The following is a 14,966-nucleotide window of genomic DNA, read 5'->3' as shown; positions in this document are numbered from 1 at the left end:
TTTCCAGCTGCTTCCAGATCATCTACATTTGGGTCCATCACTGTCGCTTGAAATTCAGCATATTGATCAGAATTATCAATATGAAAAGCAGAATTGATCATTTCCCCCCTCCTGCATTGCCTCTCTGCCCATCCCCCAACCTCCCATCCCATCCACTCTCCTTTAGAAATTCTCCATTTCCATGAATCATACCACATTTTTCTCTCTTCAGTCACCAAAATCCTGGGTTCCCCTTTGGTATCTTCCTCTCCTTCACCCCTAAATCTCTTGAATCAGCAAATACTAAAAATCCTTCCCACAGAATGACTTTTAGATTGTTATTTTTCCTTTCTGCTCTTCTGGACTCTTATTAAATCATACACCAACTGTTTCAATAGGTTGTAGGGGCCTAGCCCTCCATCCGTCAAGCGCTTGAATGCGCCCATGTGCTGGTGTCAAACACTCTCCCCTCTGTGTGTTTAATTTAAATGCATATTGCCTTTCAGGAATTCTGCACACTGCTGCCAAAAACATCATAGTACTGCTTTCATTATAACTCTGCCTTGCTCGAGAATTTATTATAGTAATTAAAAAATAACCCATAATGACTGTTGTTGTCTAATATATCAACCAAAATCTGCTACCTGACATCCAGAGATCCCCGATTCTGGTTCCAGCCACTAAACAGCCTTATCGGTGTGGACCGTACTACACAGATATCTGGAAAGTCAGTTTCTAACAGACCTTGTCTGTTGTTCCCTTGTGTTCATATTTACATAATCTCCTACCCCGTCCTCCTTACTTGTCCCCCGAAATCGCCTCCTATTTCCTCTTTACCATCTAGATTTTACTAGCCCTCTAAGGCAGAGCTCAAACTGCACTGCCTCCAAATGTAGCCTGTACAATTCTCTCCTTTATCTCAACTCAGATATAAATATCCACCTCATATGGTAGCCCTCTAGCTTGCATGAACCCTCTTTGATTCTCAAAACACATTTTCTTCCAGAAAGAATGTAAGCCTTTGAGGGACAACCCTGAACAGTTTACCCGCATGGGCTCTTGTACGCTGTTGATAATAATAGATGCTGTTCTCATTGAATTGAATTGGAAAAACAGTTAATGCAGAATAGCAACCCTCATTCAAATCCGTTAGGGTTTTTATATTTTTTAATTCTACTTTCAATGTTTGTGACAGCTGCTTTAGTGAAACTTTGATCATAAAAAAGCATATTTTCTTGGTGCCTGAAAGATAACTAGTCTTCATTCATTTAGGTGAGACAAGAGAAGAGCGGACGTTTAGGAACTGGATGAACTCCTTGGGTGTAAACCCGCGAGTCAATCATCTGTACAGGTAAGAATATTGAGGGCCTCTTCCTGAATATGAGGTACCAAGACCTGTGAAGATGCCCAAGATTTCAAATATCACTGGTGTGCAGTTCTGTTCGAAAAATGTGTGCACCTCAGTGAGAAGTGGGGAAACGCCGAATTGAGCAGCAGGTGTTGAAAAACTCACTTCCATATACCAACCTTGCTATGTATTTAGTACAGTAAGTCCCCTACATATGAATGAGTTCCATTTGGAGAGGGTGTTCATAAGTCCATTCTATTCAAAAGTCCAACAAAGTTAGCCTAGGTAACCAACTAACGCAATCGGCTATATAGTACTGTACTGTAATAGGTTTATAATACTTTCCGCACAAATAATATGTTAAAAACAAACACAAAAATAAAAACATTTTTAATCTTACAGCACTTTGGAAAGTATTGTACAGTACAACAGCTGGCACCCAGGGGCTGGCATCAAGTGGGCAGGCAAGAAATAAAGATACTGTACTCTATATGTGCATCCTACGAGCATGTTCAGTCGCTCAGTTGTGTCCGACTCTTTGTGACCCCATGGACTGTAGCCTGCCAGGCTCCTCTGTCCATGGAATTTCACAGGCAAGAATACTGGAGTGGGTTGCCATTTCTTTCTCCAGAGGATCTTCCCAACGCAGGGATCAAACCCACATCTCCTGCATTTGGCAGGTGGATTCTTTTCCGCTGAGCCGCCAGGGAAAGTGAAGTGAAATTGCTCAGTCGTGTCCGACTCTTTGTGACCCCATAGACTGTAGCCTACCAGGCTCCTCTGTCCATGGGATTCTCCAGGCAAGAGTACTGGAGTGGATTGCCATTTCCTTCTCCAGGGGATCTTCCCAACCCAGGGCTCAAACCCGGGTCTCCCGCATTCTAGACAGACGCTCTACCGTCTGAGCCACCAGGGAAACCTGTACCGTAAAGTATGCAGAAACATAGCCACTTGTAGAGGGTGCAGGCACATGACAGTGTATGCCAGCCATGTGCCCTAACTTATGTGATTGGACATGCAAACATACATTCGAGTGTTTGAAAGTTTGCAACTTGAAGGTTCATGTGTTGGGGACCTACTGTACAAAAACCATAATCCAGCAGCAAAAGAACAAATCGACTCTATGACAGATCTACCCAAGATCTGCTCACAAGCAGGCCACACAGTGAATGTTCAGTTTGTAGGCGTGTCTCCAATGCCATTTGTTGGAGCTGTTTATTTTTCTGGAGAATCTGTGTTTCTGCTGAAGAGGCATTAGTGGTCACACCTGGAGGACACTTCTAGGAAACTCCCTCCCTTTCTCTGAGTCAGAATTTCTTCCCCTCTAAAGATGAAGTGACTGATCCCAGTGTGGCCAAGTTCCTGGGAACGTTACTTGAACTAATGTGTAAAGAATTGCGGGGTCTGCTCCAGGCCCTTCATAAATTTGGGTATCTGAGAATTCTTTTGTGTTTGTTTTTATTCAGTGACTTATCAGATGCCCTGGTCATCTTCCAGCTCTATGAAAAGATTAAAGTCCCTGTTGATTGGAACAGAGTGAACAAACCACCATACCCCAAACTGGGGGGGAACATGAAGAAGGTAAATGATGGCTCTTGTGAGGGTCTGGTTGTCAAGTGAAGTCATAAGCCCACAAGAGCACTGTGTGAATACTTTTATCAGGAAGCCAAGTTCAGATAAGAAATACTTATCCAGGAATTAACTTAACAGTACAGCAATCAGAAACCTGAGTGGTTTTTATTAAAGGGAGTTCATTATTTCAGTTGATTGCTTATTTATAATCCCGTGTTAGATGTCTTTACGCGTCATGATGTAAAAATTCTAATTAAGATAATTAGAGCAAGCAGCGCTGCGGGGTGCCTTTCCCTCCAGCAAGATCCTCATTCCAATTTTCTAAAGGATCGAAACCTGTGCTCACAGTTTGACATGTACAAATAGTATGTCTCGTGAGAACACATTGTTTTGTAAAAGCAGCCCCAACCACGGGGGTGGCACGAACATTTCCCACCATTTATCGTCCCTGCGACCCAGTAATCCATGAATCGTAGCCACGGCAACACCCATCCCACATATGTCGGTCCACTGTGTGCTTACAGGATCTGGATTTTCCAGGTCAGTCTCTACAAATTCAACTATTTTAGGGATATTTTAGACAGGTTATTTAGTATGGCTTTCTAGTTATGTCATGGGGTAGAGCTGTGAAAATGGTCATCATAATAACTCATTTTGGCTTTACACCTGGTACACTATGAATATTTTTTGTTCTTTTGATGAGAGTGAGGGGCACTGTTTAAGAAAAGGTGGAAATAAATAAATAAGACTTTCCTGCTGGTCCAGTGGTTAAGACTCCAACCTCCCATTGCAGGGGGTCTGGGGTTTCAATCCTGGTTGGGAAACCAGATCCTGCATGCGGCAACTGAGACCCGGTGCAGCCAAATTAATTTTTTTAAAAAAGATGGAAAATTATTTGACTAATTTAGAATCCTAGAACTGCAGAATTAGAGACTTGAGAGATTATTCAGTCTGACCTTATTATTTCATTTTGTGTCTATTTTTATCATCTTACTTCCTCTGGTATTTATCATCAAAGAGATGATGACATTAGATTGTTTCCTTTCCTGCTCATTGACAGCTTGAGAATTGTAACTATGCAGTGGAACTGGGGAAGAATCAGGCAAAGTTCTCCCTGGTTGGCATTGGTGGACAAGATCTCAATGAAGGAAACCGCACCCTAACGTTGGCCTTGGTCTGGCAGTTAATGAGAAGGTAACACAGCTCAGGGAAATGGCATTTTGTTGAACATATTCTTTATTTTAAAAATTATATTTATTTTTAATTAATTGATGATTGCTTTACAATATTGGTTTGATTGAATGTATTTTTTAATCTAGAAAAGTACTGGCAAATTTCAGGAATGTGATTTAATCCAGTAAAACTATATTTTAAGCTAAGCTGAAACCCAAAGGAATGTTGTGGTGGGGTGCTGGGCATGTCTTGTTTTTTTTTTGTTTGTTTTTTCTTTCGTTTCTATCAGTTTTGTTTCAGGTACTTTGAAATTCTGTTGTCAAGTTCATCAGTATTTTAGGTTATGTTTTCTTTATGAGTCACCCTTTTTCATGTGGCGTGACCCTCTATGCCTGATAACACTCTTTTTCTCTAAAAGCTATTTTTCCAGATAGTGATACAGCTTCTTGATTAGTTTTAGCATGATACGTTTTTTCCCCCATCCTCTAACTTTTAACTGATTGATGTAAATACAGTCGCTTATCCTTTAAAGGGACTTCCAAAATAAGGGGGGAAATATGCTATATTTACCTACATATCTGTCATTTCGGGTGCTTTTCTTTTCATGGTATAGATCCAGATTTCTATCTGATACCATTTGCCTTCTACTTGAAATATTTCTAGTGGTGCAGATCTGTTGCCAAGGAATTATTTTAGCTTCTATATTTCTGATAAAGTCTTTATTTCATTTTTGCAAGGTATTTCATCTGAGTATAGAATTCTAGGTTGATAGTTTTCACTTTCATTATCCTGAAGGTAGTGTTCACTGTCTTCTAGCTTGCATTGTTTCCAGTGGTAAACCTATTGTATTTCTTATCTTTGTTCCTCAGTGCTAAGTCTGACTATTTTCGACCCTCTGGGCCATGGCCTGCCGGGCCCCTCTGACCATGGAGGTCTCCAGGCAAGAATACTGGAGTGGGTTGCCATTAACTTCTCCATTGTTCTTCTGTAGGTCATGTCTTTTCTCTTTTGGCTTCTTTCAAGATTGTCTCTTAATCACTGGTTTTAAGTAGTTTGATTATGATGTACTTTGGTGTTTCTTGCACTTGAGGTTTGTTTAGCTTCTTGCATCTGTGGGTTTATAATTTTCATCAAATTTGGGAAAACGTTGGCCTTAATTTATTCGAATTTGACTCCTGTAACCACCCTAGTTTTTCAGGACTCTTGAGTATTTGATCATTGAAGTTGTCCCAGAATTCACTGATGCTCAGATCATCTTTTTCCTTTATGTTTCATTTTTTCTTCTCTGTTTCATTTGGGATAATTTCTATTGCCTTGTCTTAAATTCGCTACTCTTCTACAACGTCTGCCATTAATTCCGTTTGGTGTATATGTTTTTCATTTTAGACTTTGTAGTTTTCATGTATAGAAACTTGATTTAGGGCTTTTTGACATCTCCTATATCTCCTTCCTTAACCTTCTTGAGCTATAGACTATAAGTACAATAACTGCTGTTTCTATTAATTGATTTTTAACTTCACTATGGCTCATACTTTCTTGCTTCCTGGAATGCCTACTGATTTTTCACTGTATGTAAGGCATTGTCAATTTTACCTTGCCGTTTGCTAGATATTTCTGTATTCCTTTAAAGAAAGTGAAGTCGCTCAGTTGTGTCCAACTCTTTGTGACCCTACGAACCACAGCACACCAGCCCTCCCTGTCCATCACCAGCTCCCAGACTCCACCCAAATCCATATCCATTGAGTCGGTGATGCCATCCAACCATCTCATCCTCTGTTGTCCCTTTCTCCTGCCCTCAATCTTTCCCAGCATCAGGGTCTTTTCAAATGAGTCACCTCTTCACATCAGGTGGCCAAAGTATTGGAGTTTCAGCTTCAACATCAGTCCTTCCAATGAACGCCCAGGACTGATCTCCTTTAGGATGGACTGGTGGGATGCAGTTACGTTACTTAAACCCAATTTGATCCTTTGGGGGCTTACTTAAAATCTTAATTAATCTCGAGCTAATTTTGCTTCTCAATACTGAGATAATCTCATCTGAGTACTTTACTTGATGCTCCATATATCATGAGATTTGTCTACTCTGACTGGTGGGAGCCAGATATATCCCACGCTTGTGTGAACTCCAAGGATTGCTCTGCCCATTCATTTCTGCAAGTTCTTTTCCCAGCCTCAGTGTAATTTGCTCAAATGCATGTACCAAGTCGCACTCTGCTAAGCACTCGAGGCAGAACTTCTGAAGATCTCCGGAGCTTTTATTCTAGATGACTCTGCTCTCTAGGCAGCTCTCTTCTCTCTGCTGTTCTGCCGCACGCATTCCAGCACCGTGGCTTCCTTGAGTTCTCAACCGTGTCCTGTCAGCTCATCGAGACTGTCATGCTTTGAGTTCTCTTGCCTTGCACTGCAGCCTGGGAATTCTCTGTGCAATAAGCTGGGACAATCTTAGGGCTCAACACATTCGTTTTCCTTCTCAGGGACCCCTGTTTTGTGCTTCCTGTTGTCCAAAGTCTAGATAACACCATTTCCTATTTTTTCATTGTGTTTTATGTGTTTAAGGCAGAAGGGTCAGTCTGATTCCTATTATTCCATCATGACCAGAAGCAGAATTTCCTGCTATTTCTATAACAGAGAACTTTAGATACCTTTTAGCTGTCGTTCAGTCACTCAGTTGTGTCTTTGCAACCCCATGGACTGCAGCACCCCAGGCTCCCCTGTCCTCCACTGTCTCCCGGAGTTCACTCAAACTCATGTGCATACCTTTTAGAGCCAAATAAAAAATTTGATTAATGTGAGAGCTCTGTGGACAAAGTATTTAATCAATAGTAGAATATAATAAGATACAGAAATGGAAGATAAATGATGAGAAAAGTAAACAAGTTTTGGTACGAAAGCATGAGCCTGGGGAGAATTCTAGATAGCAAAGCTGTAAGCATTAACTAGTTCACTTCTGCATGCTTTGCTCTTTTCCTCCTATACAGATAGCCCTGAGCAGGCAGGAGTCCTCCATTCCTTAATTAGAGCCTATGTTAGAGTGACTTAATTCATTTTTCTATCTGGAAGGAAGCCCCAGAAACCATATGTCACATTACATTATATCTAACAAGGTAATGGCAGAGACAAGGTTTGTCATTTCCTGGAGCACAGAAGCTCTATTCCCAGGCCACCGTCTACAGGTCCTAATATTTATTATGGTCCTCAGAGTAATTATGTCGGTGTTCCCAGGTGATGGAGGGTGGTCAGAAGTGATCATAATCTGATCACTACCTGATTTACATTTGCTTTATCAAGTATGATGCTCCATTACCCTTTTTTCAACTGGGACCTCTTTAATGATCAAAGGCAGGTGTCATAGACTTCTCTGGCACAGAAATCACCAGCGCTAAAGCAGCTGTAACTCTAGTCCCTGTTATGCTGCCTGTATTGAGAACATTGCCGAAAGTTCCTAACAGCTGTTCTGGCAGGAGTTTATTTTCAGAAACACCTTCTGAACTCCCTGCTATTTTACTTTCCATGTGTGTTTAATTCTTAACAGAATGGCTTTTGGTACTGATCGCTTTGAAAACCAAAACCGAAGTCTTTTTAGTTGCCACAGTTAAATTGACTCTTGGGTCTGAAGATGAAAACATCTTTGATATTTTGTTTTAGTGACTTAAAAAAAAATACTCAGGCCAACTCTATTGAAAGCATCTTTGATATTTTGTTTTAGTGACTTAAAAAAAACTACTCAGGCCAACTCTATTCTATTTTGAATTTCATAGTATCTGAAAATCACCTTGCAATATGATCTTTGTTCTGAAAGTTTTATAAAAATGTGACCCAACATCACAGTTTAAGGCTGGTATGTATATATATATATATATAACAAGGGCTAGTTTGAGCTGAGTCTCTTCCTGGTTAATAAGTCCTATTTCTCATGAGTCTTTACTGTATAAGAATTGTGGAGACTTCCCTGATGGTTCAGTGGTTAAGACTCCAAGCTGCCAGTGCTTGCGGCAAGATTTGATCCCTGTCGGGAAACTAAGATCCCACATGCTGTGTGGCATGGGGATCTTTAATCAAAAGATTAAAAAATAATAATAATAATTTCCTATAAGAAAATGGACAGAGAAATTCCTTACTATTGAAGGTGATAAAATGACTGGTAATTATGTAAATTCCAGCAGAAGGGGATTTTTTTCTTTCTCTGTGTGCCACATATTAACAGATCTAATAAATTTAGAGCCAGTTCTAGCTGAAATTTATGTCACTGGTTTGCACAGATGTGTTAATTTGGTCATTTATCTGGACAATAAATGGCATGTCATTTTTTCCCCCTCAAAACAAATGAGAGCCTAAACCTCCCTTTCCCCTTCAGTAGCCTGGAAATTGGTCTCAGATTGGAAAGCTGGCAGATTGCGTGTGTATAAATTTGGAGACAAAAGCCTGAGGCAAGTAGACTGCCAGCAGACAGCAGCAGTAGACTCCAGCAAAGGAGTGCGAGTCTGCAGCAGGCAAAGGAGGGAATTCTCTCCACATCAGATAGGCTGCGGACAGCGAATTGGGGATAGGCCTGTGAAAAAGAGAGCAGCTAGGTCTGCCCCTCAGGGTCACATGTTATATGAATAAACCACGAGTTCCATGGCAGGAAAGCACGAAAGTCGTAATCACAGCCCCTCCAGCCCCGCATCCCACCCATCCCCTGCTGTTGCATGAGGCCCAGCCTAAAGCTGGGACTCATGGGGCCACTTCACTTCTTCAATCCTTATTGGAGTATAATTGCTTTACAGTTGTATTAGTTTCTGCTATTGCTGCTGCTAAGTCGCTTCAGTCGTGTCCGACTCTGTGTGACCCCATAGACGGCTCTGCTATACAGCAAAGTGAATCAACAATTCATGTACCTGAGTGCGTGCTTAATCTCTCAAGTTGAGTTTGACTTTTTGCAACCCCATGGACTGTGGCCCGCCAGAGTCCTCTGTCCATGGGATTTTCCAGGCAAGAATACTGGATTGGGTTGCCATTTCCTCCTCCCGAGGATCTTCCCAACCCAGAGATTTGAACCCGCATTGCTTATGTCTTCTGCTTTGGCAGGCGGATTCTTTACCACTGAGCCACCAGGGAAGTACCACCGCCCCAATTTTATTTTTTGGTAAAGAAAAGTTGCAGAAGCTCTTTTCCTCCCCATCGCCAGTGATGGGGAAGTGCTTTCATCTGAAGAAAGTGGGTCATTACTCCTTTTTCAGAGATAACACTTGAAAGCCGTGTGGGAGATCATGAAGGACGGTGTTTTCCACAGAATCAGTAACTGGAGGAAGACACCCGATGGGTTATGTAAGCAAAACCCCAGGCGGAGGGTGACCTCATTTAGGGAGGCCCTCCAGACAGGCCGGAGACTTGAATTTCAGTTTGGACAACGCACGCTGAAACCCTAGTCTTTCATGGGTAATTTGACCACCTCCTCGGCACCCTTAACAAGACTGAACCCTGAGGCCAGCTGACCTGCCCACTTGCTCACTGCTTGCCTCTCTGTTTCCCTTTTGAGAGGGATCAGCTTGGGGAATGGTGAGTCTTCTCTGCTCCCTGGAATTTTAAGAGTGTGAAGCATCGTAACGTTCCCCACCACCACACTTCTCATAATCGTGGGTCTCAAAGGCAGTGCTTACTCTCAAACTAGAGATTAACTAGAGATTAATTTCTACTTCTCTCTTATACCAGGGAAACTTTTATGTTTTTTCTTTGTTATGTTAGCTGGTTGGGCTTTTCCTTTTTTATTGACCTATAGCTGATTCACAATGTTGTGTTAATTTCTGCTGTACAGCAGAGTGGTTCAGGTATACATGCATATGCATATATATATGTATATTTATACATTCTTTTTCATATTTTTCCCATTGTGGTTTGTCATAGGATGTTGAATACAGTTCTCTGTGGTATACAGTAGGGCCTTGTTGTTTATCCATTCTATAATTAACAGTTTGTATCTGCTAACCCCAAATACTTCCAATACATCCCTTCCCCCCACCACCTTTTCCCCTTGGCAATAGACAGAAGACAGAATAGACAGAAGTCTATTCTCCGCGTCTGTGAATCTGTTTGTGTTTTGTAGATACGTTCATGCGTGTCGTATTTTAGACTCCACGTATAAGTGATATCACGTGGTGTTCGTCTTTCCCTTTCTGGCTTACTTCACTTAGTACGATCACCTCTAGTTTCATCCGTGTTGCTTAAAATGGCATTATTTCATGCTTTTTGTGTTGAGTAATATTCCTCGTGTGTGTGTGTGTGTGTGTGTGTGTGTGTGTGTCTCCTTTATCCATTATCAGTGGACATTTAGGTTGTCTCCATGTCTTGGCTATTGTGAATAGTGCTGCTCTGAACATAGGGGTGCATATGTCTTTTTGAAGGATAGTCTTGTCTGAATATATGTGCTTGGCCTTGCCTAACATTGAATTGTTCCTTGATTTTCATAGTTCCTTTAAGAAAAGCACCACTGGTTCAAAGCCTTTGCTTCATTTTTCTTTCCTTGCTTCCCTTCTGCTTTCCCTTCCCACAGTGACAGTGGTATTTGCTCTGCATCACAGTCTACATATAAAGTTCTATTTTGTTATTCTAAAAGGAACTAGTGTTATTACATATTCTTTGTTTCTCAGCTGGAATGGTATCCAGGCCATCTTCTGTGACAGGAAAAAATAAAAAATAAAAACGTCTATGCTGGCAACTCTGTGAATAGTGAATTCTTTTTATTTTTTTTCATTTTTATTGGAGTATAGTTGACTTACAATGTTGTGTTACTTTCTGCTGAACAGCAAAGTGATTCAGTTATGCAAATACATATATCCAGTCTCTTTTAGATTCTTTTCCCATTTAGGTCATTGTAGAGTATTGAGACAGAGGAGGCAATGGCAGCCCACTCCAGTACTCTTGCCTGGCAAATCCCACCGACGGAGGAGCCTGGTGGGCTGCTGTCTGTGGGGTCGCACAGTGTTGGGCATGACTGAAGTGACCTAGCCGCAGCAGCAGAGTATTGAGAAGAGGTCCCTGTGCGACACAATTGTGGATTCCTTAGTGACTTTTCTCCAGAAATCATTCTTGGTTTTGTTCAGGTACACATTGAATATTCTTGAAGAAATTGGAGGCGGGCAGAAGGTCAATGATGACACTATTGTCAACTGGGTGAATGAAACATTGAAGGAAGCGGAGAAGAATTCATCCATCTCTAGTTTCAAGGTAACGTGCTTTGTCTCCCGCTCGCGGCCCCCTGAGCTCTATGCTTATCTTTATTGCTTTCACTCTGTCTTCAAGAGTGACCTTCAGTATGAGGTCTTTGAGGCACCCCTCCCATTTTGATTTTGCTTGAATGACCCATTATTGTTTTGATGTTCATAGGCCGTTTCATTGACAAATTTCTTGTCATTTTCCTCCCTAATAATTAATTTTAAAAATCCAGTCATTTTTTATAAAGGATTTTAGGCATTGTTCTTCCAAAGTAATATAAAATATGGTATTTTTTTAAGCATGCACAGCTCCATGGTTCAGACTGTTAACATGATGAGGGTGAAATGTAAAATGCTAGAAGATCTCCCATGGGGAATTTTCTTTCTTTCCTTTTTTTTTTTTAAGAAAAAAAGCAGTTGTGTACTTGTATCCAAATCCCGTTTTTATTAATAACAGCATTATATTTATTACATTTCTCATCTCATGTTTTAAACATTAGCTGGATTCTTTCTCAAGGGCCCTGAGCACTTGATCCAGAGTATAGTGTCGGCGTCCCATCGTAACTACATTTTCTTGATTTAAAGGTCAAGACTGGGGGAGGGACCCCTTCAGAGTTATATTAACAGGGTGGGTGAGGCAGTTTGTCATGATGTGGATCCTCTGCTTCAAAATCAAGAGAAAAGTAAAAATCTCTCTCCTCCCAGAAAGGGCAGGGGGTGTATCTCTGGGCTGGGCTGTACCAGCGGTGCCTGGATTCTGTGAGCTCAGCACAGGACACAGCCGGCTCTGTCTGCCCTCCACTTCCCATTCATCTGGGCTGAAGAGCTGAGCATCGGTCGAAGCAGCGACTGGTGATCGACATGAACAAGTCTTTCCAGAAAGAGATCAGGGAAGGTGGTGAAGAAGGGTGTTCCCAGGATGGACTGCACCCTGAGGACCAGGGCCTTCTTGTTCACAGATATTGTGAAGACAGCTTTACCATTTCCCTGCCTTTTTTTTTTTTTTTTTTTTTTACCACTTTGCGTGGCATGTGGGATCTTAGTTCCCTGACCAGAGATCAAACCTGTGCCCCCTGTGACGGAGGCACGGAGTCTTAACCACTGATCCACGAGGGAAGTCCCACCATTTTCCTGATTGTATAAAGAGGAATCTGGGGCTCATTTAGCTCCTGAAGCCACAGCTAGTAATTGCAGGTGGTGTCCACTAGGGAGGGGAAAGCGCCTTTCACTGCAAGGTGAGGTTCTAGAGCAGAGTGTGTCTGTAGGTCACGTGACCGTGGCTATGAACCGATGGTTAAACAGTCCCAGGAGTGCGTCTCTTGGTAGAACAGCTGCCACTTTACAGGAACGCAGCCCTTTTCATTACTTGGCAGTTTCTGGGGTGTTCCTCTTTGGAATGTTTGACAGTTTTTTTTCTCCTTGTGATGCTCAGGGTGAATTTTCTTCTGTCTTCTCACCAAGTCATTATAGAATAGGTCAAAAGAAAAGAAAAAAACACGAAAGGAAAATGTCAAATTAGCCCCACATTGCTTTTTTTTCTTTTCTTTTTATTGATTTATTTTTGTTGTTTTTTAATTTTTACAATGTTGTGTTGGCTTCTGCTGTGCAACAATGTGAATGAGCCATAATTATACTTATACCACCTCCCTCTTGAGCCTCCCTCCCCTCCCCCTGTCCTACCCCTCTAGGTCATCACAGAGAACCAGACTGGGATTTTAAGTGAAACCTTTCAAAAACTGAGCATAGCCCACCCCGCCATTAGCCACTGTGGAAACAGTCCTGGTCCCCCCTCACCTGTGAACGCTGCCGACTGCTGACCATCTCTCTGCCCATCAGCCCCCCAAGACTGTGGGAAGAAAGTAGGGAAGAAGCTGAAACTCCAGTCTCTCCATTTTGCTTTCCTTGTGCTTCTTCACCAAAAAATTCTATGGAGATAGAAGCTCTGGCTAATAATGAAAATTAGAGTATGGTTATATGTATATTGATTTTAACTTTGTGGTAGGTCTTATATTACCTGGGCTTCCCTCGTGGCTCAGACAGTAACGAGTCCACCTGCAACGCAGAAGACCTGGGTTCGATCCCTGGGTTGGGAAGATCCCCTGGAGGAGGAAATGGCAGCCCACTCCAGTATTCTTGCCTGGAGAGTTCCAGGGACAGAGGAGCCTGGTGGGCTATAGTCCACGGGGTTGCAGAGAGTTGGACACGACTGAGCGACTTTATATTACCCAGAAATAAGTAAAAATGGACCTGTCCTATTTTTTACATTGTTTTATTATTATTATTCATTTTTATTTCTTGGCCATGCTGCGCAGCATGTGGGATCTTAGTTCCCCAACCAGGGATCAAACCCATACCCCCTTCATTGGAAGAGTCTTAACCACTGGACTGTGACCAAGGAAGTCTCTACCTTTCCTATCTTTTTAAAAATATTTTTATACCTCTGCAGAGGGCCTGTGCTGGAGACCTAGCATCTTGCAGGGGTCCCATGTCTTGTTTCTTGGTTAGAATTGACTCCTGATTTGGACCCTCGAGGTATGAGGTGCTTAGACTTGACTGTGCTCAGATAGTGACATGCAGTCACCTCTCCCTGTCTGTACTCGCAGGTACCCAAGAGAGAGAGCAGAGTTTCTGCATTCACAGCTCTGGGTGAGATTCCCTGTCTGTTGGCAGACAATGGGTTTCTTCTGCATAGTAAGCCACCAGGAAGCTACTGATGCCCCCTAGAGAAACATCACTTGGTTTGAAACACCATGTGCCACACTGTGGCATTTCCCAGACTAGGACGTATATATTTCTTATTTAAAAGGAAAGAGAAGGGACTTTCTTGGTGGTCCAGTGGTTAAGTCTCCACACTTTCAATGCAGGGGACACACGTTCCATCCCTGGTCAGGGAACTAAGCTCCCACATGGCACATGGAAAGTGAAAGTGAAAGTCGCTTAGTCTTGTCTGACTCTTTGCGACCCCATGACTATTCAGTCCATGGAATTCTCCAGGCCGGAATACTGGAGTGGGTAGCCTTTCCCTTCTCCAGCGGATCTTCCCAACCCAGGAATTGGACTGGAGTCTCCTGCATTGCAGGCGGATTCTTTACCAACTGAGGTATAAGCGAACATGCCACATGGAGCAACCGAAAAATGAAAAGAGCCACCCACTTTCCTTGAGCCAAACAGAAGTAACCTGGGAGCATATTGATGAAACCCACGCTTTCTCTCTTTGCAGGACCCGAAGATCAGCACAAGTCTGCCGGTCCTTGACCTCATCGATGCCATTCAGCCAGGTTCCATTAACTATGACCTTCTGAAGACGGAGAACCTGAATGAAGAAGAGAAACTCAACAATGCGAAGTACGTAAACAAGCCCGAGGTCAGGGAGGGAAGGAGCGGGTGGCTGTGAGGTCTAGTGCCCATGCCGCCATGCAGACACTTTAGTTTCACTACTGAGGCTTTTTCTTCTCATGACTTACTGCATCCCATCACCCTTATATTTGCTGCTGTGCAGTGACAGTTTAAGGCCCCAGGGATGAGAGGGAACAAGACAAAAACACAACTGGTAACAATTGAAATGGAAAACAGTTGACTTCCAACCGATAAGCAAGCCTACAATTTCCTAACACTAATTTCCTTATCATAGTCTGTAGGGGGTTTCCTGAGTAGAGTTTCTATATGATGGGTGTGGAGTTAAACACCCTATTTGTGAATATCCA

At 42.3% G+C, this 14,966-nt stretch overlaps 1 protein-coding gene across 5 annotated transcripts in view; it reads left to right on the top strand.

Annotated features, from left to right (window-relative positions):
• Positions 1–14,966, top strand: part of LCP1 (lymphocyte cytosolic protein 1) — a 93,515-nt gene that overhangs the window by 74,893 nt on the left and 3,656 nt on the right. For all 5 annotated transcript variants that reach the window (XM_069601295.1, XM_069601299.1, XM_069601296.1 and 2 more), the window contains 5 exons: positions 1,252–1,330; positions 2,794–2,908; positions 3,960–4,093; positions 11,152–11,275; positions 14,483–14,607. In XM_069601295.1, coding sequence (XP_069457396.1) covers positions 1,252–1,330; positions 2,794–2,908; positions 3,960–4,093; positions 11,152–11,275; positions 14,483–14,607 — 577 coding nt within the window. The remainder of the gene's footprint in view (positions 1–1,251; positions 1,331–2,793; positions 2,909–3,959; positions 4,094–11,151; positions 11,276–14,482; positions 14,608–14,966) is intronic.

The sequence above is a fragment of the Ovis canadensis genome, chromosome 10 (assembly GCF_042477335.2).
Source record: "Ovis canadensis isolate MfBH-ARS-UI-01 breed Bighorn chromosome 10, ARS-UI_OviCan_v2, whole genome shotgun sequence".
Classification (NCBI taxonomy): Eukaryota; Metazoa; Chordata; class Mammalia; order Artiodactyla; family Bovidae; genus Ovis; species Ovis canadensis.
This window is presented reverse-complemented; position numbering and strand designations above follow the sequence as displayed.